This window comes from Fundulus heteroclitus, unplaced genomic scaffold (assembly GCF_011125445.2).
Source record: "Fundulus heteroclitus isolate FHET01 unplaced genomic scaffold, MU-UCD_Fhet_4.1 scaffold_68, whole genome shotgun sequence".
NCBI lineage: Eukaryota > Metazoa > Chordata > Actinopteri > Cyprinodontiformes > Fundulidae > Fundulus > Fundulus heteroclitus.
This window is the reverse complement of record NW_023397121.1, coordinates 6,278-33,102: the sequence shown is the minus strand read 5'-3', so window position 1 is coordinate 33,102 and position 26,825 is coordinate 6,278. Positions and strand designations below refer to the sequence as shown.

Here is a 26,825-nt window from a genome sequence, read left to right as displayed (position 1 = left end):
TCAAAAATAAGGTAAGCAAACTAAGGTAAGTAGACTAAAAGTAAGAAAACGGCGTCTTAAATCAGGCAAATAAAGGGCATTTTGTTGAATTAAAACTACAGATTAATAAACTAAAGTAAATTAAGGTAAGCAAACTAAGGTAAGTAAAACTAAAGTAAGTAAAATAGACGGCTTTTTGTTCCTATCTCTTCTTTCCTTTTGTAAATTAAAGTAAGTTTAAAGAGCGCCCTAAATCCGATAAATAGACTAAGGTAAATAAACCAAGGTAATGTCCATTAAGCCAAGTAAAGGCCGTTTTAAATCAAATAAATAAACTAAGGTGAGTAAAGTAACGGGTGTTTTGAGTGGGATCAAATAAAAGTAATTTAAAGAGAACAGAATAAATAAAGAATTAAGTAATAAGGTAAGGCTGCAGGAGCTAAAAGATAAACCTAAACCCCAAGGTGAGCTAAGATATAAAACTACCAAACAAAGTAATACGGTAAGTATTAAGGTAAGCCACCCATCACCACAATCTCCCAACCTAACCATCCACAGAGACAGAGAGAGACAGAGAGAGAGAGAGAGCAACAGAGAGAGCAACAGAGAAAGAGAGAGAGAGAGAGAGCAACAAAGAGAGGGAGAGAGAGAGCGAGCAACAGAGAGAGAGAGCGAGCAGCAGAGAGAGCAACAGAGAAAGAGAGAGAGAGAGAGAGCACAACAGAGAGAGAGAGAGAAAGAGAGAGAGCAACAGAGAGAGCAACAGAGAGAGAGAGCGAACAACAGAGACAGAGAGACAGAGAGAGCAACAGAGACAGAGAGAGCAACAGAGACAGAGAGAGCAACAGAGACAGAGAGAGCAACAGAGAGACAGAGCACAGAGCAACAGAAACAGAGCGGCAGAGGGAAAGAAAGAAAGACACGCCACGAGACGCATCCTCAGTAGTGAACCTCGGGGTCTCAGGGTGTTTTGGCCATCAACACTAGACACCCTACCCGAGGAAGGCCCAGTAGGGATTGATCAAGTCCCACTGTGCGTCTTGAAGCTTCTAGTACCTCCAAAAAAAGATAATTTTAGCAAAATTATACCTGACCAAAGATGTGTACATACATATACATACACACGTGTATACCTATACATATATACATATAGAAATAGACCTAGGTCCTAGTGGGTCCACGGTCCAATCCCTAAATGGGTTAGGGGATGTAGAAAAGTCACAATTGGGCTTTTTCTTAAAAAAAACTGTGAAATGGGCTGTGCATGGGCGAGGCTGCCTCTCATAAAGAGACTCAGCTGACTCTCAAGATCCAAGAGTACTCCAGCGCCTAAAGCCGGGCGTACACTGTACGAGTTTTTCAGTCGTGGTACTTATATACATCTCAAACTGTGCGACGAAACCGCGGGGTTTAAAGTTCACCGCTCACGATCTGTGTACGGCGCGACGCCCGGACGCGACCGGAGTGCTCACACTGTACGTCCGAACGTAGACAGAAGAAGACGAAGACGACGAAGAAGAAGAAGAAGACGGAAGAAGAAGAAGAAGACGACGGAAGTGTCGATGGCTACTGCAAAGAAACGCGCTGCTTTGGCAATAAGTGCAATTTTGTGTACAGAAAGCCCTAAAAAGAAAAGGCGAGGACGTATTTGGACAAAGACATGGCTGAGGAAACGTGACATCTACGGTCTGTCTGTTTTACAGAAAGAACTTGAGGTAAGCTGACGTTGTGCACATTTAACACCCCAGCCTTTTCCTCTTTGTTTATCAACAATGTCATGATAGTCAGTTAAATGCAGAAATAAATGTTTAGTTTCTATAGCCTGCTTTTGTTATAATTCACCTACTATTATGCTGTTAATTGCATACCTTGTCACCAGATGTGTGGATGTGATGTTGACCTGCATTTTATTTTCACTGATTGTCTAAACACTAAACATGTTTTAGATTTGCATTGCATAAGTCATTTTTGTTTGTATGGCTTTAATAGCATCAGAAGTATGTAAACATAAATATTCAAAGTTCTAAGTGTGTGTATTTAATGACAGCCCTATCTATCAATAGGTAGATGATATGGCGGGATTTCGGGAGCTTCTGCGGATGTCGGTTGAAGACTTTTCTTATCTCCTGGAGAGGGTGACACCACACATAATAAAGAAAGACACACACCTAAGAAAAGCCATCAGCCCCAGGGACAGGCTCTCTGTGACCTTACGCTTTCTGGCAACAGGTAAGTGTATTTAAAAAAAACACTTCTGCAACACTGCTCATTACATTTAACAGAGGTGAACATGATGCAAAAAAAAAATCCTTTAACCACATCACATTATAAATCACTTCGCCCAAGTTCATACAATTACAGCTACTAATGCCCAGTGAGTGGACATCTGTCCTTTATACTGCCACTTTATTTTATTCTAGACATAGGCAAAATTAATATGACAGCAGTCCCATGTTGGCATCATAGTGCGATAGCTACTGCTATTTTGCAACACTTTTCCCTAGATGGCCTTTTTTCAAAAGTGCAACTAAAACTAATCAGTCATTTAAAATAGCACAACTTAATATTGACAACATCTAAAGGCATACAGTAAAATATAAAAACATCTTAAATTGTTACATGTCTTATTTTGGCAAAACCAGAGTTGTGATTTAAAGTCTTATTAAAACTGGTAAGACTTTAAATCACCAGGAAGTGAGTTCCACATTACAGATCCTTGTATCCCTTTTTATTACACTACACCGATAAAGGAGCGCTGTTTGAAAAAGGTTGGTGACGCCTGATCTAAATCTACCTAACTATCTAAATCACTTTCTTTATTTTGACAGGCGAGACCTTCAAGTCATTAGGTTTTCAATACAGGATTGGAAGCACAACACTGAGTCGGATAGTGATGGAAACGTGCACAGCCCTCACTACAGTGCTGCGTGATGTTTACTTGAAGGTAAATTTCTGTTACAGCTATTTTTATACTGCTTAACGGTTCACTGAACATTTTTCAAATATGTTCCACAAGTAAACCAAAAGTCATTAGTTTTTTTCTCCAGTCTTTGTGAAATGTGGTAAAAAAAACTGTGTTTAAGACATAAAAACGTGTTTTCCAAAAATGTTTATTTCATACATCATATTTTGTGTTCCACAGACACCATCAACTGACTCTGAGTGGACGGCCATTGCCAGAGACTTTGAAGACAAATGGCAGTTTCCACACTGCTTAGGAGCAATAGATGGGAAACATGTATTCATTCAACCCCCTCGCAACAGTTGTAGCATGTTTTACAACTATAAGTCTAGGTTTTCCATCATACATCATGCTGGAGTGTTTGCTCATTCTGACCTTAGAGATGCTATGGACACAGGCACACTGAATATCCCCCCCGATGACTCCCTGCCAGGCACTGATAAAGTGATTCCGTACATGTTTATTGGTGATGATGCGTATCCCCTTCAACCAGATCTGATGAAACCATATCCCTTTCGGAACCTTAACAACAGCGGATCTTCAACTACCGTCTTTCCAGAGCACGGCGTGTTGTGGAGAATGCTTTTGGAATTCTTGTGAATCGGTTTAGGGCTTTCAGAACAACTATTTGCCTGGATCCAGACAAGGTTGTCACCATTGTGTTCACATGTCTCTGTCTCCACAACTTTCTCCGACAGCAGAGGTCTGAGGCCTACGTACCACCTGGTTATGTAGATTCAGAGGATGCTAACAACCGGCTGATTAAAGGAGCATGGAGAAGGGAGGGGGCACTTCAGTCCATTTCAGCAAGCCAAGCACGCAACCCATCAATGGAGGCAAAGAGACAAAGGGAGGTCCTCTGCCAATACTTTGTCTCACCTGCAGGAAGCGTGTCATGGCAAGAAAACATGGTGTAGGTCCAGGACCAAAGTAAAAACTGAGTGTTTCTTTTTTTTTTCTTTTTTTGGAATACACTGTGTATAGAAAGGAAAATTATAAACAGAAGTAGTTCACAAACGCCCATATCATCTACCTGTTACTTTGAAAACGTGGAAATGTCAGTACTTGTGTTTGCAGCCTTCTGATGTCATTAAAGCCATACACGTGACAACGATGTGTCGCCTGCAATTTTATTTTAAACTTTACCTATTACAAAGCCTACTTAGACATGTTTTGAAATATTAAAACAAAGTAGAAAACAGTACTGTACATTATTGGGAAATAAGTGATTTACTCATTCAGAAAAACCTTTATTTACAAAATGTGCAAACAGTGCTACATTCAAGTAGATGGCACATCAAGAACAGTTCGACTGTTCTCTTTCGTACCCCGGACAAACCTGTGTGTAGAAACTGAACATGTAGATTAAAACTATGTTGTAAAGAATAAACTAAAAGTATTAGCTTCAGATATTTAGAGAAATGCAAAATTTGGAAATTCTCCAAAACCAAAGTGGTTTCTGTCACAAAGAGCTTTGATCTGTCTTGACACATTTATTTTTTACAAACCAGCTAATCAGAATTTAACATTGTTGTAAAAGACATAGGCTGGGTAGATGGGGCCTGGTAGTCTTGAGAGGAATACAATGATGGCCTAGGCAGCTGACTTCCTGCCTCCCGTGCATCATATACACAGGAGGCAGAGGCCTCCTGTGTATATGATGCACGGGAAGCCTGTGTTTCCTGTGCATCATAAATCAGATCCATGATTTTTCTTTTAAGCCTTGCATACTCTACTTTGTCTTCTATGATTCTTATCTCTGAGGCTACTTGCTGTCCAAACAGCTCCGCAGGGTCCCCAGTAGATGAGAGAGTTTTTTGTACTTGCTGGAGCAGTGAAAGTTTGGTCATTTCAAGGCTTTGCTGAGCAGATTGAGGTTTTTTTTTTGGACCCATTGTTTTTGCAACGGCTGACATGTCACAGGCACACTGCTTTCCTCTTCTGGCACTGACACTGGACTGATGGTATCTGAAGACACATCTGCTTCACTTTCCACAGTGGATGGATCCTCCTCTCCCTCAAAAGTGTCCTCTGACTCAGTGCCAGGCTGTGGGAAAAAGCGTAGACAGCAATCAGAATAGAGTGATTACAAAGTAACACGTTTGATCAGTTACTCCAGTCAGATAATTTTACACATAATTATTAGGTGCAGGTTGACTGTAGTGACTTAAACCTCAAGGTGTTTGAATTTATACATTTAAGTGTGCATTTCTTTGGACTTTAACATTATGTCCATCATGTCCCCACTTTTATGCTGTGCTTATATGAACTTACTCTCAGTGTAGATTCTGTAGTTCTGTGGATGATGTGACCCTTCAAAAAGTCTAGGTGCTTCAGTATCCACTTCTGCTTTGGAGTCAGTGGTTTCTGGGCACTGCCGCTGGGCTTGTGTCTCATCAATTTTCCGTATTGCGTCCGGAGTGATGCCACACGGGTTTTAACCTCATTCACTGCAAAAGAAAAGTATATTTTTTCACGTATATTGCCACTAACTCTCTTTCTCTCTCTTTTTTTTTTTACACACACACACACACACACACACACACACAAAAAACAAACAAAACAAAATGCTGTAATTGGGTAGCAATATCGACCCAACTCTTCTCCCTTTTATTCCTGTTGTGGTAGCTTTGGGAGCCAACATCAAAGAGATTGGGGTGAGCTTGCCAAAGTTCCACGAGCTGCTCCTCCGTCGACTGACTCCATGAAACACGTGTTGCCGCCATAGTTCTGTGTTGTGTTCTGTGTTGTCAGAGAGGAAAACGGAAGCAGAATCTACTTGTTTGCGCGTGCGCACTGCGCGAGGTTGGGGGAAAAACGGCTCCCTACGGTCGTAGCTCTGCTTCACCAGCAGGATGCGCTCACGAAAACCTCACGACGGCCGACTGAATTTCAAACATGTTTGATTTTCACTGACCGTCCGATTCCTGATCGGGAGGTAGTCGTGAGAAGCCATTCCCCCCTCCTCCCCCCCTCTACGATCAAGCTGAAATTCGGCCCGATTAAAAAAATGCCCGCACGACTGAAGAATCGGCCCGAATAGGGCAAAAACTCGAACAGTGTATGCCCGGCTTTACACACCGCACGACCCCTGGAGCGCTGAAAACACCCAGGCCTTTGTCCCATACAACGCACGACCCAAAGGCTCGGGGGATAACATACCAAGACAAGTGCCAGCTTACCTTGATAATGTTCTCACCTTTCTCATGCGAGCCCCAGGTACCTGCTGTTGAAAACCCTCCACCTCACTAATGGTTTCAGGGAAAAAAAACTTTCCAAAAAAAATGTTTTTCAAAAAAAACCCTGAGCCACCTGCCTAGTGAAACAAGACGATAGAACCGAACTCTCTTCAGATTCAGTGGGAGTATAAAAGGGTCCATACCACTCAGTGTCCCACAGGGCACCGGTGAAGACCCGAGCTCACACGGTCCCTCCTTGCACACAGTGCGAGGAAGGGGGCCGATTGTAAAAAGGAAAAAGCCCAATGGCCCCTAGACTCTAAGGGTCCGGGGAACGAGGACCCGCAATGGGAGCTCCCACGCCATGGGGCACCAACCCATTGCAGTGGTCCTCCACCCCCTCTGTGTGTCCCCCTAACCCGAACCGGACGTCCCGACTGAACCCTAAACCACTAAGGTTGGGAGGAGAACACCCTCTCAAGGCAAGGGTTAGGAGGAAGAACACTTTCTCGATAACTCTCCCCACCCCGTCCGACGACAGGGGCAGTTTGGAGTAGAGAGTTAAAGGTAATGCACGGGCCGGCGCACATCATTCTCCAGACCCCGACTCCATTAAGGGGTCCGCCCATAAGCTAATAAGGGGGACTGCCCCTCTGGCCCCCAAGAGAGAACCTATTGTCCAGTCTTCGTCCAGCCAAGAGCGAGCCAAGTCCCCTAAATAAATACAGCGTTTAGAGCAAAGTATCAGAAGGAAAGGTAAGTAAAGTAAGGTAAGTAAAACTGAGGTAAGGAAACGGCGTCTTAAATCAGGCAAATACAGAGTATTTTGTTGAGTTAAGACTACCAATTAATCAGATAAAGTAAAGTAAATTAAAGTAAGTAAGCTAAGGTAAGTAAAGCTAAAAAATAAGTAAATTAAGGTAAGTAACGTTTGGATCGGATAAATAAAGAGCGATCTAAAATCAAGATTCATGTCAAAAAAAGATAAAGTTTAACTCTAAAGAATAAAATTTAAGAAATAAAATTTAGTATTAAAGAATAAGGTTTAATATTAGAGAATAAAGTTTAGTGTTAGAAGATAAGATTTTGGTCCTAAAGCATAAAGTTTAGTATTAAGAATGAGGTTTAGTATTAAAAGGTAAAGTGTAGTATTAAAGAATAGAGTTTAATGTTTAAAGAATAAAGTTTAGTATTAAGGAAACGGATTCGGGGATCTATTTAGAACGGATCAGATCCAGGGTTCTACTGTCACAATCCCCAAACACCCACATGGTCTTGTGATACTCTAGACCACAGGTGTCAAACTCAAGGCCCGCGCGCCAAATCTGGCCCTTCAAGGTAAATTATCCGGCCCTCGAGAGCCAAAAAAAAAGAGGCATATATCCTTTTATAGTGTATAAAGTGCCTAAAACTGTGCCTCCTGTAAGTGTAACTCACCCCAATATCAACCTTTTTTGCTGATAAACTGTATAAACTGGGCCTAAGGGTGCTACTTTTATGTTACTGTGCATTTTTTATACTACTGTGTGAACTGGAATGAAATTACGAAATGAAAAGTATCGTCTCTACACATGCAAGCGGCCCTTTAATGACTTCATGATGCCAAAGTGGCCCCATATAGAAATTAGTTTGACACCTCTGCTCTAGACAGTACCCTATGTATCATCATACTCCATCCTACCCTAAAGTAAATTATAATAAGGGCCACCAAAACGAGCCCAGAAACCAGTCAACAAATGTAAAAAAATATTTTGAGAGGATACTAAAAGAAGTAGCAGCATGGCCCCTAAGGATTATTATTGCTTGGCGTTAAGGCCATTGGGCACAAATGAGTTAAGTCTCCGCATCCAGCGGGACTCAGCTCTGCGGCGCTGGGACCATGACCAGGCCGGGTCATGCTGCAGCCCCATAAGCCACGAGTTATGTACCCCATGCTTCCTGAAATGCTGGACTAAATCTGTGTCCTCCTTGCGGCCCACCGTGATATTATATTTGTGGTGTGCCAACCGTGTTTTCAGCACGTTTCTTGTTTCGCCCACATACTGTTTCGAACAACGTTTACATTGAATTAGGTAAACGCAGTTGGCGTCTCGCAAAGAAATACGTTGCTTAACACAAAAAGCTGCCCCTGTGACATGATTACGAACCACCTTCTTCCGCCAAGGGGTAAGGGCTAAGGGTTTAACTCGGCCAACAGGAGGGATCTTAGCTCTGACTAACAGATCCCTAAGGTTCGGAGTACGGCGGTACGCAGAGATAACCCTGCAGCCAGCTCCCAACGATGTGCCGGCTAGAAGGTCCGAGAAGTTATTTTTAAGAAGATGATGAGCTCTGGAAGAATATCTAGAGTAGGTGGAGATAAGGGGTATAAGCTGGCGGTTATCAGGAACGGGCCCGTTGCCGGTGCCATCTGTCCCGAGCCCAGAAGCTACAGATCGTAAGAAGCTCCTGGAATACCCCCTCTGCCGGAGACTAGAAAACAGCGTCCTAGTGGCCTGGACCCTATCCTTGTCCTCGGAGCATATCCTTTTAAACCGCAAAAGCTGGGACTTCACCAGACCCCGAAACAAGTTCTTAGGGTGGTGGCTGTCTTTGTGAAGAAGAGCATGGGTGTCCGTAGGTTTGAAGAAGACTTTGGTGGACAGAATCCCTGTGTGGTGGAACCTCCCGTATGTAGTCCACCCTATCCATGATAACTACCGTATTTCCTTTGTCTGCTGGTTTGATGACAATAGTATTATTGCTTTGTAACTCTATCAGCGCTTCTTCTTCCAGAGGGGAGAGGTTAGGCCGATCAGGGATATAAGGCAAGTCCCTAACCGACCGGATGTCCTGCTCCAAAAGGGAAATGAGCTTGGGAGGTAGTTTTGTAATCGGAGGCTCCCAAAAAGATAGGGACTGAAAAGGGGGGGCGGGTGCGGGGGGTGGAATGCCCTAAGTTTTAAGCGGCGGTGGTATTGCAACAGATCATCAGAGAGGGAATCCCGGGCAGGAAAAGAACGGACCGGATGGGGAGAGAATGAAAGGCCTCTCTTGAGGAGTGAAAGCTGAGGCGAACTTAATTGAAAGAACTGGGAGAGGTTTAGGACATCCCCTGAGTCTCCATTATCAGTAGGGATCGGTGCCTGGAGACCTAAAAAAGACCTCCAGTGCCCCCACATGGCCCGGCCTGTCTCCAGAGTCCAGTGGACCGACCCCGGTTTGTTTGAAAGAGGGGCTGTTGAAGACGGGGTACACACAGCCCATCGTTCTTAATCCAGTAATTCAGTGTTCTAAGGGTGGACTTTTCACGAGAAGAAAGTTCTTCTGGGAAATTGACACAAGCCATGAAGATTTTGGCCTCTGGAAATGTGGCGCCCGCTACCTCCCTAAGTTTCCTGAGGTTTTGTCTCAAGAGTGATTGAATTTTACAGCTCCTATCCTCTATGCCAACCGAAAGTAAGACCGAGCATACCTCACTAGAGGTGTGAATCTGAACAGCCTCCCACTAGGGGAGACTGAGTGCACGGGCCATCCTGCCGTTCATCAGAGGGCCTAGGCTCTTATATATTCGGGTTCGCCTTTGCTATTTAGTAATAAATATTTTTTTATTTTATCTACCTTCAGCGTCCCTTACTTTCCCTTAATTGGTATTTTTTTTTCCTTTTCTTAGGTTTCCTTTTCCCCTCTTTGTTTTTGTTGCGCCCGTACCTCTAGATTCGTTTCGTTTCCATCTAGGCATCAGAGTTCGTTAATTTTGTTTCCCTCTGGTATTTTATTTTGACGACGTTTCGACTTTTTTTAGTTTTCTTCAGGTCCGTTTCCCCTTTTATTTTTGCGACTTAATTTAGTTTAGGCACCCCCTATTCTTTTCTGTTCTTCCTTGTATATGTTTCCCTCTGTCCGTCTCTTCGGTTTCTGACTGTCCGTCTTTTAGGTTCGCTCCCTTTTATACGTTTCCCTCCGTCCTTATTTTAGGTTTATAACTTTTCTTAGTTTTTAGTTTTTCCATCTTTTAGGTTTATACTCCATCTTAGGGTTAGGGATGGGAGGGGGGAGGAGGGTGGGGGGTTGAGGTTAGGGAACCAAAGATATGACAGTTCCCCCCGAAGGGTTAGAGGACTCGTCCCCCCTGTCTCAATGGTCCCATGTATTTTCCGGGGACATGGCGCAATATGCTCCCTAAAGTCAGGGAACTCACGTGGAGCCATTAGAGCGTTAATTTGAATGGGCCGCCAGGGCTCATGAAAGTCCTTAGGGAGCACATGCAATACTGAACATTGGCCACTGGATGGCAGCCTTACCTTACGTTTTTGAGAATGTCAGTAGGGTCCACTTGGTGACAGGAGGCTATCAAATGGGTTCTATTGGGTTAGGGTTAGTACTGGTAGTGCAGTATATGGAATTATAGTGTGTGTGTGTGTGTGTGTATGTATGTGTGTGTGTGTATATGTATGTGTGTGTGTGTGTGTGTGTTTGTTCTTGCGTCAGAGTGAGGACCATCACCAGTTTTTAACCAACAAAGTGAGGTCAATTTTGGGAAGTGAGGACATTTTCCTGGTCCTCACTTTCTTTCATATAGTAATGAGCTCTACTAGCCATATAGATGTTACTCTGTCTTTTTTATAAAAGGTCCTCATTTTTAATGTAAAATGAGTCTGAAGGTTCACAATTCTCTTCTCACTAGGTCCCTCTAGTGTATAGTTCTGCAACTGCACTCAGGTTTCCACCAAACTGGTTCTCTACTGCTCCCCCTATAGGTGTTCTTTTGGCGCTGCACCCAAATCTTACCAGATTGAATGCCTTTTTTAGTGATCAGTTTATTATTTAATATATAGGCAGTACATTTTTTATAGTGTAGGCAAAACATAGATTGAATCAGTATCAACCAAATATGTATTTTCAGGCTTTATGCATAAATAAAAATGGTTATATGCCTTCAGACTTATTCAATGCCCAGACAGGGAACATGATATTCAAGCTAGACATGATGTTGAATTTTTTTGTAATATAATTATGTGTAGATTAAAATTAATTAAACAATTAAACAATGTGTAGATGGCAGAAGAGTCCTGGAGAAGCAGGTAACAGGTAGACATGAAAACAGACTGGTAACAGCAGGGATGATGGGGTTAATGGGCTGGTGACAGGATGAAAGCAGAGCTCAGCTCATTAAGGCTGCTGCACTCTCTGGAGGACCATTCAGCAGGAAAAGACAGTATAATTTTGAAACTTGAACTGAGAAACAGTAAGAACAAGATTGTATTCTGCATTACCAGGAGATGCTAAACTGTGAGATGAATCAAAATCCTCCACTGAAAAGTGCCTCAACAGGAGGAAAAACCTCAAAGGTCACAAAAGGTCCTGGCAGGTTCAGAGGCCAGACAGCAGATGTCTCTGAAATTGATGGAAACCCTATTCAAACTTCTGTGCATCCTCCTATTGTTTAATTGCTGCACCCAACTCAGCCACAGAAAAAGATAGCTTTTAAGCTTTTGATGAAAATTAGTTGTTGCTTCCAGCCTATGCCTAATAGAAGGCCTCAGTTGTCACACAGGAACCTTCCTACAGGTACTTCAGGTTAGCTACATGACAGTCCTTAGCCGCTAATGGGGTTGTGTTCCGCAATACCAGGAGATGCTACACTGTGAGATTATTCAAAATCCTCCACTGAAAAGTGCCTCAAATAGGGGAAAAACTTCAAAGGTCACAAAAGGTCAGCAGTCAGATTGGCCTCCTTCAGTCACAAAGCATCACCAAATCTGGGCCAAAACTGAACTTTTGACCACAAAGGGATCTAGTCCCATTTTCTATAGGTTGGTGACGCTATGGTGCCCAGAGTTATGGTGCAAGGAACCTCCAACCAGCTCCTGGCAGGTTCAGAGGCCAGAAAGCAGATGTCTTTGACATTGATGGAAACCCTATTCAAATTTCTGTGCATGTTACTATTGTTCAATTGCTGCACCCAACTCAGCCGCAGAAAAAGATAGCTTTTAAGCTTCTGATGAAAATGAGTTGTTGCTTCCAGCCTATGCCTTATAGAAGGCCTCAGTTGTCATGTTAGGGTTGAGTTCTGGCACTTGCCAACTGGTTATGAAGGAAGGGGAGGTATCGTTTTAATCGTCTAATCAGGCTTTTCACAACTATAACATGCACATCCAGATCAGAGCTTCCTAGCCATAGCAGCCGGGTCAAACACACTCCCATTTCTGGTGTATCTGTGGAGCACAGGAACCTTCCTACAGGTACTTCAGGTTAGCTATATGACAGTCCTTAGCCGCTAATGGGGTTGTGTTCCGCAATACCAGGAGATGCTACACTGTGAGATTAATCAAAATCCTCCACTGAAAAGTGCCTCAAATAGGGGAAAAACTTCAAAGGTCACAAAAGGTCAGCTGTTAGATTGGCGTCCTTCAGTCACAAAGCCTCACCAAATCTGGGCCAAAACTGAGCTTTTGACCAAAAAGGGATCTAATGCCACTTTCCATAGGGTGGTGACGCTATAGTGCCTGGGTGGGTCATTTCTGGGCCTCTGACTGGGTCCTAGCAGGTTCAGAGGCCAGACGGCAGAAGTCTCTCTCTCTGATATTGATGGAATCCGTATTCAAGGTTCTGTGCATGTTCCTATGGTTCACTTGCTGCCCCCCACTCAGCCCCGGAAAAAGATAGCTTTTAAGATTTTCATGAAAGAGAGTCGTTACTTCCAGCCTATGCCTAATAGAAGGCCTCAGTTGTCATGTTAGGGTTGAGTTCTGGCACTTGCCAACTGGTTATGGAGGAAGGGGAGGTATCGTTTTAATCGTCTAATCAGGCTTTCACAACTATCACAACTATAACATGGACATCCAGATCAGAGCTTCCTAGCCGTAGCAGCCGGGTCAAACACACTCCCATTTCTGGTGTATCTGTGGAGCACAGGAACCTTCCTACAGGTACTTCAGGTTAGCTATATGACAGTCCTTAGCCGCTAATGGGGGTGTGTTCCGCAATACCAGGAGATGCTACACTGTGAGATTAATCAAAATCCTCCACTGAAAAGTGCCTCAAATAGGGGGAAAACTTTAAAGGTCAAAAAAGGTCAGCTGTGAGATTGGTCTCCTTTAGTCACAAAGCCTCACCAAATCTGGGCCAAAACTGAACTTTTGATCAAAAAATAATTTAATGCCACTTTCTATAGGTTGGTGACGGTATGGGTGGGTCATTTTTGGGCCTCCAACCGGGTCCTAGCAGGTTCAGAGGCCAGATGGAAAATGTCTCTATCTGATTTGAGGGAACCCCTATTCAACCTTCTGTGCATGCTCCAATTGTTTGCTTGCCGCCCTCCACTCGGCCCCAGAAAAATATAGCTTTTAAGCTTTTGATGAAAGAGAGTATTTGCTTCCAATCTATGCCTAATAGAAAGTCTGAAAGGCCTCAATCGTCATAATAGGGTTGAGTTCTGGCACTTGCCAACAGGTTATGGAGAAAGGGGAGGTCTCATTTTATTTGTCTAATCAGGCTTTTGACAACAATACCACGCACACCGAAATCAGATCTTCCTAGCCTTAGCAGCAGAGTCAAAGACACTCCCATTTCCGGTATGTCAGTGTAGCACAGCGATGGACAGTTCTGCAGGCTGTAGGATATAGTTAAAGTGTCATGCATGAGCCAGTCTCTTTATCAACTCTTCCCCTACAAATGGTACCATGCATTCCTGCAAAAACCTCCCCCACCTGCAGTAGGATGGCAAAACAAGTGTTTCACAAAATGGCGGATTTTCCGTCATGACTCCATTCTAAGATCTTGCTGGTATCACTTTAAGCCCTATCAAATGGCCTTGGGGACCAATTAATGCTTATTATGGGCAGATATTTAAGATATCATAGAGTATGCTGTTTTTTCCCCGTGAAGTAATCATTTTAATTTTGGATTCCTGAGTTTTAACATTTTGGACAGTAGATTTCTTTGCTGTTTAAAATATGTGAAAAGAAGAATTGCTGTTATGATGAAATCTGTGACAGCCTCAGTTAAAATTATTACACAAACCTTTTTCTATAAATTAATCAAAATGAGCTTTTTAGGACAGTACAGCATGTTTATTGTATATAAACAAAATACTTTTATACCAATGATAACAAAATTAAAATTAATCATACAGAAAATCTAAAAAGGATCCTAAACATTATGCCCCTAGAATAAAACTCAGTGCAAAGTCATGGCTATTTTTACTTAAGAAAACATCTCAGACTTAAGTCAGAGCCAGCAACCACTGAGTGACCCCTCCCTGACCCTCAACTTTGCAACATTCACAACCTGCAGATGGCCCATCAAGCTATTATCCAATCAGAGTCATGCATGTGGATTCTGCAATGTGCAAGAGGAATTCATGCTGCAAATTAGGAACAACAGTTGTTAGGCTCTGCTAATGTTTACAAAAAATTATTTGTTTCTAAAATAAACATTATTCAATGTACAATGGATTATTTTGTTAAAATTATTAAATTATCAGGGGGTAATAAATCAGTGCCACACAACCTCAAGGTTTAATTTTATGTACAGCATAGGTTTTTTCTTCAGTGCATTAATCAGTAAAACGTAAAAAAATATGTTTATTTTCAAATCTTAAGTACATTTACTTCTCAATTACTTAAAATGACAAAAGTTGGTTGGACTCCTCGGTTCTCACTCTAATGGTAAAAAACTTTTTGGTAAATTAATTCTCCATGCATGCTCCTATTATTCACTTGCTGCTCCCCACTTGGCCCCAGAAAAAGATAGTTTTTAAGCTTTTGATGAACGAGAGTCCTTGCTTCCAACCTATGCCTAACAGAAAGCCTGAAAGGCCTCAGTCGTCATATTAGGGTTGAGTTCTTGCACTTGCCAACAGGTTATGGAGAAAGGGGAGGTCTCGTTTTAATCGTCTAATCAGGCTTTTGACAAGTGTAACACGCACATCCAGATCGGATCCTCCTAGCCCCAGCAGCAGGGTCCAACACACTCCCATTCCTGGTGTGGCTGTTGAGCACAGCGATGGACCATTGTGCGAGCTGTAGGATATAGTTACAAGATCATGCATTTAACAGTCTCTTGGTCAGCTCTTCCCCTTTTGCAGAATGTGTTTCACAAAATGGCGGATCTTCCCTAATTACCCTATTCAAAGTTCCTGCTGGTACCAGTTTATGCCCCATTTTAAACGGCCTTGTGAACCGATTAAAGCATATTATGGGAGGATATTTAAGGACTCATAGAGGATGGCACATAACAAATGATGGCCTCCGACGTCCATAACCCCCCCCCCCCCCACACACACACACACACACAGCACAATTGCTTTTTGGGATCTCCGTGGAGCCCTAAGGTCTAATGTTCTGGTGCCATTTATATTTTGCAGAATGAAGTGACAAAGTCATGCATGGGTTTCTGTTCTTCATATCATTTAGGCCTTTTTAACGGTACCAAGCATGTCCAGATCAGACTCTGCAGTGTGAAGCAATGGGTTCAAACACACTCATTGTGAGAGGCCTTAAGTTCCTTTTTGACTACATTCAAATGTATTAAAGGGCCCTGTTATGGTCTAATTGAAATTACCTTGGTGATAAATTATGTCTGCTTGTGGGATATAGAAGTGGCTAATTAGGAAATGGTTGGTGTTGTTTTGATGGTCTGATTAGCCTTGTTTCAACAGTGCCAAGAAAACCTCAAAAGAACAAACACACTCCATTTTGGACATGTTCCTCAATAGTATTACTTTAGTGAGCATTTAAACAGCAGTCCCTCAGCCCTGGAGCAGTTACAGACCCCAAATTCGCAGGGCATGTTTCTCATACAGCCTGGAACGTGCTTGGAAATCTAGGTGGCTCTATATTAAGTACAATTTTCTCAGGTGTCTCTTCAGTAGCAAAGTGTCTTTTAGTTCTCCTACAAACCTACCTGTATCATTTAGGGTTGACAAAATTGGTTGAGTTTGTCGTAGAGGGCTGATTTTCACAAATGCTGTTCAGAGCATTAGCCTGAGTGGATTCTGAGAGTTTGGTATCACTGGACCATTTTGTCTGGGCGTGGCAGGGGCAAGAATGGGCAAAAAATTGACCTTTGACACCTCATGACACAGAGACACATTGTCCAATGTTGCCCGCATTTGTTGTGCAGCTTCCCTATTAAAGCTTCTACAAAGTAGGCAGAGCCCAACTTTCTATGACCTTCCTACAGCTACTTAGGGTTAGCAACATGAAAGTCCTTAATGGCTAATGCGGTTGTATTCTGCATTACTAGGAGACACTACACTGTGAGATTGATCAAAATCCTCCACTGAGAAGTGCCTCGAAAAGGGGAAAAACCTGAAAGGTCACAAAGGGTCAGCAGTCAGACTGGCCTCCTTCAGTAACAAAAGCCTCACCAAACCTTAGACAAAACTGAACTTTTGACCAAAAAGGGATCTAATGCCATTTGCTACAGGTTGGTGGCACTATGGGAACGGGTGGGTAATTTCTGGGCCTCCAACCGGGCCCTAACAGGTTCGGAGGACAGACGGCAAATTTATCCCTCTTTGACACTGAGGGAACCCCTATTCAGCCTTCTGTGCATGCTCCTATTGTACACTTGCTGCCCCCACTCAGCCCCAGAAAAGGATAACTTTTAAACTTTTGATAAAAGAGAGTATTTGCTTCCAGCCTATGCCTAATAGAAAGTCTCAAAGGCCTCAGTCATCATGTTAGGGTTGAGTTCTGGCACTTGCCAACAGGTTATGGAGAAAAGGGAGGTCTCGTTTAAATTGGCTTTTAAAAACTGTAACACACACATCCAGATCGGATCTTCCTAGCCATAGCAGCCGGGTCAAACACACTCCCATTTCTGGTGCATCAGTGGAGCACAGGAACCTTCCTACAGCTACTTAGGTTTAGAAACATGACAGTCCTTAGCCGCTAACGGGGTTGTGTTCCGCATTACCAGGAGGTGCTACACTGTGAGAGTAATCAAAATCCTCCACTGAAAAGTGCATCAAAAAAGGGAAAAACCTCAAAGGTCACAAAAGGTCAGCAGTCAGATTGGCCTCCTTCAGTCACAAAGCCTCACCAAATCTGGGCCAAAATTGAACTTTTGACCAAAAAATAATCTTATGCCACTTTCCATAGGTTGGTGACACTATGGGTGGATCATTTCTGGGCCTCCAACCTGTTCCTAGCAGGTTCAGAGACTAGATGACAAATGTCTCTCTCTGACACTGAGGGAACCTCTATTCAACTTTCTGTGCATGCTCCAATTGTTTGCACGCTGCCCTCTACTCAGCCCCAGAAAAAGATTGCTTTTAAGCTTTTGATGAAAGAGAGTATTTGCTTCCAGCCTATGCCTAATAGAAAGCCTCAAAGGCCTCAATCATCATTTTAGGGTTGAGTTCTGGCACTTGAAAATGGGTTATGAAAAAGGGGGAGGACTTGTTTTAATCATCTAATCAGGCTCTTCACAACAATACCACGCACATCCAGATCCAATCTTTCTAGCCTTAACAACAGTGTCAAACACAATCCCATTTCTGGTATGTCAGTGCAGAACAGTGATGGACCATACTGCAGGCTGTAGGATATAGTTAAAATGGGTTAGGGTTAGGGTTAGGGTTAGGGTGAGTTTCCGAAGTGGCAGAGCGTTTCCATTCATTTTGATGCTGCCATGCCAGTCAATGTTCCTATGTGGCGGGGAGAGCCGCATGGGCCTTTTCGGTATCATTTTGAATACAGCCATGCGGGAACCCCTAACGCCATTTCGGTAAAACTGCAATGATAGGCAAAATCCACTAGATGGCGATACTGTATCATAAGTTAAAAAGTGCCCTTGTTTTCAGAGAGCATGCCACAAGGGACTATTGTATGCCATTTGGCTATTATGTACATGTTAAGCATGCCACGAGGGATTATTGTGTGTCAACTAGGTATTATGTCCATTTTCTAAGTGTTAGAGTTCTGATGGTCCATTTGTGGGGGAGGGGCGGCATGCCACAAGGGATTATTGTTTGCCATTTGGCTATTATGTACATGTTAAGCATGTCACAAGGGATTATTGTGTGTCAACTAGGTATTATGTCCATTTTCTAAGTGTTAGAGTTCTGATGGTCCATTTGTGGGGGAGGGGTGGCATGCCACAAGGGATTATTGTTTGCCATTTGGCTATTATGTACATGTTAAGCATGTCACAAGGGATTATTGAGTGTCAACTAGGTATCATGTCCATTTGAATTGTAGTTTCTAAGTGATAGAGTTCTGATGGTCCATTGAGTGTGTGGGGGAGGGGCGGCCGGCCACTGGAGGTCATTGGCCGGTGTTCCTAAATGGCAATGGGTCTTCATGCTATTTTCTAAGTCTATGAGTGCTGCTGGTCCATTGGGAGTGAGTGTGGGGGGAGGGGCGGCCTGCCACTGGAGGTCGTTGGTTGGTGTTCCTAAATGGCAATGGGTCTTCATGCTGTTTTCTAAGTCTATGAGTGCTGGTGGTCCATTGGGAGTGTGTGGGGGAGGGGCGGCCGGCCACTGGAGGTCATTGGCCGGTGATCCTAATTGGCAATGGCCTAGTGTTTAAGTTGAGACCATGATACAGATTGACACATGTGTCAATCGTATCATGGACTCAACCAAATTTAGTTAAGGGTCTTAGTGAAAACCGGTCATGCCACAAGGGACTATTGTGTGCCACTTTGGTATTATGGCATGTTAAACATACCACAAGGGATTATTGTGTGTCACGTGGGTATCATGTGCATATTAATGCTATTTTCTAAGTCTATGAGTGCTGCTGGTCCATTGGGGGAGTGTGGGGGGAGGGGCGGCCTGCCACTGGAGGTCGTTGGCTGGTGTTCCTAAATGGCAATGGGTCTTCATGCTATTTTCTAAGTCTATGAGTGCTGGTGGTCCATTGGGAGTGTGTGGGGGAGGGGCGGCCTGCCACTGGAGGTCGTTGGTTGGTGTTCCTAAATGGCAATGGGTCTTCATGCTATTTTCCAAGTGTTTAAGTGCTGGTGGTCCCTTGGGGTTGTGTTTGGGGGAGGGATGGGGGGGGTCCAGTTATGGATGTTGGTTCTAGAGAACCAGGGGCTTCTCCATAGAAGTTCCTGCGGGCCTAGGGTGCACATTTCCTGGGTAGGAAAGGCCCATGTGGTGCCCTGGTTCGGCTTGCATCCGTGCATCCATAAGGAGCACTAGACTACCGGAGCCATAAACCTCAATACACCTTTTGCCCATCCAATTCATAAATAAAAATACAAAAATAGCCACCGATGTGGCAAAAGATGTCCTTAGAAGGACATCCAATGCTGGACTGGATCGGGAATCGAACCCGGATCTCCCGCTTGGGAGTCGTTTGCCTCGACCACTTCGCCAACAGGGACAGGCATTGGCAAAAAAATAAATAAATAAAATGGTTCCAGTAGTCTAGTAGTCAACGTTCTTACTTTAGGAAAGACCAGTACCTGTTAGGACGTGACCCGAGCCAGATCAGCATCCAGCTCAAGTCGGGAACCTTAACCGCTCGACTGCCTGAACCACCACTAATACAATGGCTCATAGTCCTTATATCATCGATTCCCTCCTGGTTCTCTGGGGCTGCAGCGTCCAAAGGCAGGTTATGATCTATATTTTTTCCCCCCAGAAAAAATAAATAAAATGGTTCCAGTAGTCTAGTAGTCAACGTTCTTACTGCAGGGAAGAACAGTACCTTTTCGGCAGAGACTCGAACCAGATCCGCGTCCACCTCGAGCCAAGAACCTTAACCGCTCGACTGCCGGAACCACCACTAATACAACGCCTCATAGTCCTTATATCATCGCTTCCAGTCCACTGTGGGGATTCCAGTCTAAATTCAGGGGCTCTCCTGGTTCTCCGGAGGATTAAATTAACTAAGGACAGAAAAAAAAAAAAGGTTCCGATAGGCCGGAATCGTACCCCGGTCGCTGGGGGCACACGCCGGGGCACAGACCACTAGGCTACCGGAACCATGGTGATACAATGGCTCATAGTAATTATATCTTGGACTGTCCACATACTAAACAGGGAAAAGTGTTGTCAACTCCAGGAGTCGAACCCTGTTCTCCCACATGAGATGCGGGAGCATTAACCACTCGACTACTGCAGTCACGTGATGCAATGGGCCTTAACCTAAGTTTGAGTGCTGCTGGTCAAATGGGAGTGTGTGTGTGGGGGAGTGGTGGCCTGCCACCAGGGGTCGTTGGCTGGTGATCCTAAATGGCAATGGGTCTTCATGCTATTGTCTAAGTCTATGACTGCTGCTGGTCCATTGGCCGTGTGTGGGGGAGGGGTGGCCTGTCACTAGGGGGTCGTTGGCTGGTGATCCTAAATGGCAATGGGTCTTCATGCTATTTTCTATGAGTGCTGCTGTCTATTGGGAGTGTGTGTGAGGGGGAGGGGCGGCCTGCCACTGGAGGTCATTGGATGGTGATCCTAAATGGCAATAACCCTATTAATAAATAAAATGGTTCCAGTAGTCTAGTAGTCAACGCTCTTACTGCAAGGAAGACCCATCTGGGACTCGAACCAGATCCACTTCCATCTCCAGCCAGGAACCTTAACCGCTTGGCTGCTGGGGAACCATGCTGACACAATGGCTCATAGTAATTTTATCTTCGACTGTCCATATATTGAAAAGGGAAAAGTGTTGTCAGCTCCAGGAGTCGAACCCTGTTCTCCCACATGAGAGTCGGGAGCACTAACCACTCGACTACAGGGGTCACGTGATGCAATGGGACGTATCCTTGTTATGTCTCTGATGAGACAGGTATACTCAGCTGAAACCTTGACAGCCAAGGGTGGTATCGAACCCCGGCCCCGCAGTTGGGGGGCGGTGTCTCTAATCACCATGGCCATCAAGAGTATGTACAGAAGCTGGAAAACAATTATCAATGTCCTGGTCCTCTGGAGGTCCAAGGGGGTGCTCAGCCCACCTCCATGCGGGCAAGGGGGCACCATCCCCGGGTACAGGTGCTCCATGTGGCCCCTGGTTCTCTGGAGGTCCAAGGGGGTGCTCAGCCCACCTCAATGCGGGCCAGGGTGCTCCATCCCTGGGTACAGATCCTCCATGGGTGCCCTTGGTTCTTCTCGCATCCATACATCTATAAGGAGCCACTAGACTAATAGCATGTCACTAGGGGTCATTGGTTGGTGTTCCTAAATGGCAATGGGTCTTCATGCTATTTTCTAAGTCTATGACTGCTGCTGGTCCATTGGGAGAGTGTGTGTGGGGGAGGGGTGGCTTGTCACTAGGGGGTCGTTGGCTGGTGATCCTAAATGGCAATGGGTCTTCATGATATTTTCTAAGTCTAAGTGCTGCTGGTCCATTGGGAGTGTGTGGGGGAGGGGCGGCCTGCCATGAGGGATGGTTGGTTAGATGATCCTAATTGGCAATGGCCTTAATTTTTTCTAAGTGTTTAAGTTGAGACCAGAACAATAATATGCACATGTGCCAATCTTTGTCCAGCCTGTCACTAGGAGTCATTGTAAGGTGATCCTAAATGGCAATGGGTCTTCATGCTATTTTCTAAGTCTATGACTTGGGTCTATGCTCCATGTGGTTCCCAGGAGGTCCAAGGGGGTGCTCAACCCACCTCCATGCGGGCCAGGGTGCACCATCCCTGGGTACAGATGCTCCATGTGGCCCCTGGTTCTGCTGGCCCTTGGACCTCCAGGGAACCAGGGGGTGATGCATGGAAGGGTTAGGGTTAGGGTTAGGGTGTGGAGACTGAGCCTGTCTCCAGTTGGAGACAGGAGGGGCACTGTCCATCCTCCCATAGGGCTGACGCTAGGGTTAGGGTTAGGGTTAGGGTTAGGGTTCGGGTTCGGGTTGGGGTTTTGGGTTAGGGTCAGAGGTCAGAGGTCAGAGGGCCCAAACCCTCTTCCCCCCTCCCTCACGACCCCTCCCTCCCCCCAGTGCACGGGCACGTCCTGTCAGGAGCATCTCCCGTGGAGCCTACCTCTCATTCAGACCTCTTGGGAGGAGCGTGTCCAACCTGTGGATCCAAATCCTTTCAGCCCTTCTCCTCTGGGCTGCAGACCAGGCTGGGTTACACTCCAGCACAAGTGCTGAGAGTGCATCCCAGCCGTGGTCTATGAAATGCTGCACTAGGGGACGCTGTGTGTTTTTTTGTTTTTGAATGTTATATCTATGCTGAGTAAAACGGGTCAAGAGGCTGTTTCCCGTTTCACCCACATACTGGATCTTACAGATTTGGCATGTTATCAAATAAACACAATTTTTTGATTTAGGGTGTCCTGATCGGTCTGATTTGAAAATTGTGTTGTTAAATCTGTTCCTAACCCAGTGCAGCTGTTTGAAGAATCCACCCTGACCTCTGGCCTTTGGTGTCTTTAGAGGCCTTACCTCAGCACGGACGAGGAAATCCCTCAGGTTTTTATTTCTTTTGTAGGCCGCAATTATCCTGTAGTTTGGTAGCAAAGATGTGTCAGATTGGAATTTGGTGAAATTCTGTTTGACACCATGAACAAAGCGTCCTGCTGAAGAGGAGAATTGTGTGATCAGGGGGACCATCGGTGATGAATCGGGGGGTCTGGAGTCTAGGAAGCTCTTCCTGCATGCTCTCAGGAAGGATCTGGAATATCCTCTCTTATAAAGCGCTGAAAATAGCGTCCCAGCTGCCTCCTCAAAGTCTGATTTTTGTGTGCAAATTCTGTGAAATCGGAGGAGCTGGGATTTAATCAGGCCCGCATATGTGTGTTTTGGATGGTAACTGGTTTTGAATAAGAGAGCATGTGTGTCTGTGGGTTTAAAGAAAACCTTTAAATCTAATTTATGTGTTGTATCAAATTGTTCTCCTTTGTAGGTGGTGGTGTCCAGGAAATCAACCGCTTTAACGCTGGTGGTGGACTTTACCTTGATGGATGGATTGTAAGTGTTTAGGTGCTGGAGGAATTCTTGAAATTCTGCTTCCGAATGGGTCCAGACCCCCCAGATGTCATCCAGGTACCTGTAGTAATGCAGGGGGGCCTTCCTGCAAGACTCCAGGGCCCCGGCCTCCCACTCGGCCATGAAGATGTTTGCATAGGCCGGTGCAAACTTTTTGCCCATGGCAGTACCCTTGATTTGGAGGAAAAATTGGCCATCGAATATAAAGTCATTTCTTTTTAAATTAATCTCTAACAATTGAATGAGTTCTCTGTCTGGCCTCCTCGAATTGGGATATTTCAAAAATATGTTTTTAATGCAGCCAATTCCTTCATCTATATCAATATTTGTGTACAAACTGTCAATGTCAATGGTAAATAGAATAGAGTCCTGAGGTAAAGAGATTGATTTGATTTTTTCCACAAAATCATAAGTGTCCTTGATGTAACTTTGGTGCCGAATTGAGAGAGGGTACAAATAATGATCAATGAATTCTGCCGTTCGATATGATTCGCTATCGCAGTCTGAGACTATGGGCCTCCCAGGCGGAATCTGAAATGGTTTGCTCCACTTTTCAGGTTCCTTATGGATCTTAGGGAGCAGATAGAACCTCCTTGCCCTGGGTTCAGAGGAGCCACGCAGGTAAGATTTCTGCTTTGCATTAATGAATTTCTTTTTGTGCAGGGTCTCCAGGATTTTATTAATTAGTGGGGGTGTATCTATATAAATAGGGGTGTCTAATTTCTTATAATATGTCTCATTATATAGCTGTTTGTATCCCTCCCATAGATATTGCTCTCTGTCCATAATAACAATGGCGCTGCCTTTATCAGCAGGTTTAATGACAATATTATTATTATTCATAAGTTCTTTGAGAGCTTCTGTTTCTTCTATATTTAGGTTAGGTATGGGTTTAATAAATTTGAATTTTTTGTCCAAATATTTTAGGTCCTGGGAAATCAATTTCTCCACCTCAGGGGGGAGAGAGCCCATTGGAGGAGACCAGTCTGACTCCGGCATAAAAGGTAAGTGTTCATTTTTATTCTTATCAATATTATCCTTATAGTAGATGGCCAATTTAACCCTTCTGTGGTATTTTTGCAGGTCATACCTCATCAACGTTTTGATTTTATCCCTGTTATTGTTCGCCTGGGTGGGAATAAAGGTTAAACCCCTGTTTAAGAGGGAACACTGTGCATCACTCAAAGCAAAGGTTTTGGATAGGTTACACACATTCTTATTTACAATATTAGAGTGCCCCTCCTGCCTTTGCAGTCTCTTGGGGCCATCTAATTTAACCACTCACTCCAGTGCTTCTTGATACGAGACGCCGTGGCCTTGGACCAGTGGACGTTGTCCCCGGTCACTGTGAAGGCCCTCTTCTCCAGCGCCGGGATGTGGTGGCTGCGCTGTGAAATGCGGCTGTTCAGGTACGTGAGGGTTACCTGTTCTTGGAGCGGCAGCTGCGGGGAGAAGTTAATAACCGGCACAAAGATTTCCGCATTAGGACAGGTGATCCTGGCTGCTCTAAGTGCGGCCCTCATCTCTTTCACAGCCGCCTTTTTGTCCCGCTGGGCCCTGTGGTTGATGCCCAGGGACAGGATGAGTCGTTCCACGTGCTCAGCCACCGGTGTCCTCTGCAGCAGGTGGGTCAGGTGCTTCCACCTAGCACCCGGAAAACTGTCAACCTGCACATCAGGGTTATTCATGGCGGGCAGCCTGCCCACATTAGAATCCCCAACCACAGCATATTTCTTATGCAGGTTAAGAGACCAGTCCCGGGTTTTATTCAGGGTCACTATATGTTTGGCTGCAGCCATTACCTGAGCATCCGATGGAGCAGAGGTCTCACCGTTGGAGGAAGACGCAGCTGGGACCGGGGTCCGCATCCTAGAGCCAAAGGTGAGTCTCCTCTGGGTGCTGATCTGTAGTCTCCGGTGCAGGGCAGTCGACCTGGGTCCCAATAAAGACCCCCTCTTAAATTCTGCAGAGCTGGAGGCCTGCGACTGTGCAGGGGAGGCTGTGGCTGCCTCTGCAGCCTCCTGGCTGCTCAACTCCCCCTGGCGGACATCAGAGGTGCTGCAGAGGTCCCCGTCAGCTGTGGGGGACGCTGTCGTCCCAGGAGGAAGAGGAGGAAGAGGAGGGTTAGGTTAGGGTTAAATGTCTCGATGAACTTCCCCTAAATCAGTCGTTTGACCGAAAAAGTTTGGTGTAGGAAGCCAAAGGCAAGGCACGGGCCGACGCTTGTCACTTCGTAAGCTCAACTCCATTGTCTGCCCAAGTAAGAGTAGAGAGAGAGCGAGAGAGAGAGAGAGAGAGAGCGAGAGAGAGAGCGCGAGAGAATATTAAATTTGGAATAGTCATAGGTTTAATTTAATTAAATGGTGGTATTCCAGTGAGATTTAACTTTGGAAAGATGGTTATGTATTTATTAACTACTAAATTTATAGGGATAGTATAATTTGGAAAGGGTTATTTAAAAAAGGTTTGGTATTGTTGGTTACAGACCTTTATTCCAGGGAGGAATAGCTTTGGAAAAGTCTTACTATATTGCTAAACCTTAGTGTTTTAGAGTGAATTCCTATGTTCCAGGGAGAGTTAACTTTGGAGAGTAATATTTTGTTAAAATTAGTGTCATTGAATTGGTACCTCTGTTCCAGGGAGAATAACTTTGGAGAGGAATATTTTGTTAAAAATAGTGTCATTGAATTGATACCTCTGTTCCAGGGAGAGTAACTTTGGAGAGGAATATTAAAATCTGTGTCATTGAATTGATACCTCTGTTCCAGGGAGAATAACTTTGGAGAGGAATATTGAAATTAATGTCATTGAATTGATACCTCTGTTCCAGGGAGAGTAACTTTGGAGAGGAATATTGAAATTAATGTCATTGAATTGATACCTCTGTTCCAGGGAGAGTAACTTTGGAGAGGAATATTGAAATTAATGTCATTGAATTGATACCTCTGTTCCAGGGAGAGTAACTTTGGAGAGGAATATTGAAATTAATGTCATTGAATTGATACCTCTGTTCCAGGGAGAGTAACTTTGGAGAGGAATATTAAAATTAATGTCATTGAATTGATACCTCTGTTCCAGGGAGAGTAACTTTGGAGAGGAGTATTACAATCAATGTCATTGAATTGAAGCCTCTGTTGCAGGGAGAATAACTTTGCAGAGGCAATTGGGGACCGTGTGTTTGTGGGTTTAAATTGGGGACCTGTGTGTTTGTGGGTTAAAATTGGGGACCGTGTGTTTGTGGGTTTAAATTGGGGACCTGTGTGTTTGTGGGTTAAAATTGGGGACCGTGTGTTTGTGGGTTTAAATTGGGGACCTGTGTGTTTGTGGGTTTAAATTGGGGACCTGTGTGTTTGTGGGTTTAAATTGGGGACCGTATGTTTGTGGGTCTGAAGTGGGTTTGGTAGAGGCTAGGCCTAGAATTAGGTTGAGATAAAGGTTGGGCCTGGGATTAGGTTAAGTTGAGGGCTAGACCTGGAATTAGGTTAAGTTAAGGGCTATACATGGAATGAGGTTAAGTTAAGGGCTAGGCCCCGAATGAGGTTAAGTTAAGGGATAGACCCCGAATGAGGTTAAGGGATAGACCCAGAATGAGGTTAAGTTAAGGGCTAGACCTGGAATAAGGTTAGGTTAAGGCCTAGATCCCGAATGAGGTTAAGTTAAGGGTTAGGGTTAGGGTTAGGGTTAGGGTTAGGGTTAGGGTTAGGGTTAGGGTTAGGGTTAGGGTTAGGGTTAGGGTTAGGGTTAGGGTTAGGGTTAGGGTTAGGGTTAGGGTTAGGGTTAGGTTATAGGATAACAACCACGTCTTGACCATAAAAAATGAATCTTGACAAA

At 44.4% G+C, this 26,825-nt stretch overlaps 2 protein-coding genes across 2 annotated transcripts; both read left to right on the top strand.

Moving 5' to 3' along the window:
- The first annotated feature begins 1,500 nt into the window (after nucleotides 1-1,500).
- Nucleotides 1,501-3,650, top strand: LOC118561590 (protein ANTAGONIST OF LIKE HETEROCHROMATIN PROTEIN 1-like). The gene is made up of 5 exons (XM_036133744.1): nucleotides 1,501-1,694; nucleotides 2,043-2,208; nucleotides 2,808-2,923; nucleotides 3,122-3,245; nucleotides 3,640-3,650. Exons 1-5 carry the CDS (start codon nucleotides 1,542-1,544, stop codon nucleotides 3,648-3,650), a joined length of 570 nt encoding a protein of 189 aa, XP_035989637.1. The 5' UTR covers nucleotides 1,501-1,541.
- A 19,189-nt stretch (nucleotides 3,651-22,839) lies between these two features.
- On the top strand, nucleotides 22,840-25,127 carry LOC118561609. The gene is made up of 7 exons (XM_036133807.1): nucleotides 22,840-22,976; nucleotides 23,552-23,615; nucleotides 23,922-24,186; nucleotides 24,285-24,403; nucleotides 24,529-24,619; nucleotides 24,737-24,875; nucleotides 24,964-25,127. Exons 3-7 carry the CDS (start codon nucleotides 24,043-24,045, stop codon nucleotides 25,125-25,127), a joined length of 657 nt encoding a protein of 218 aa, XP_035989700.1. The 5' UTR covers nucleotides 22,840-22,976; nucleotides 23,552-23,615; nucleotides 23,922-24,042.
- The last annotated feature ends 1,698 nt before the right edge of the window (nucleotides 25,128-26,825 follow it).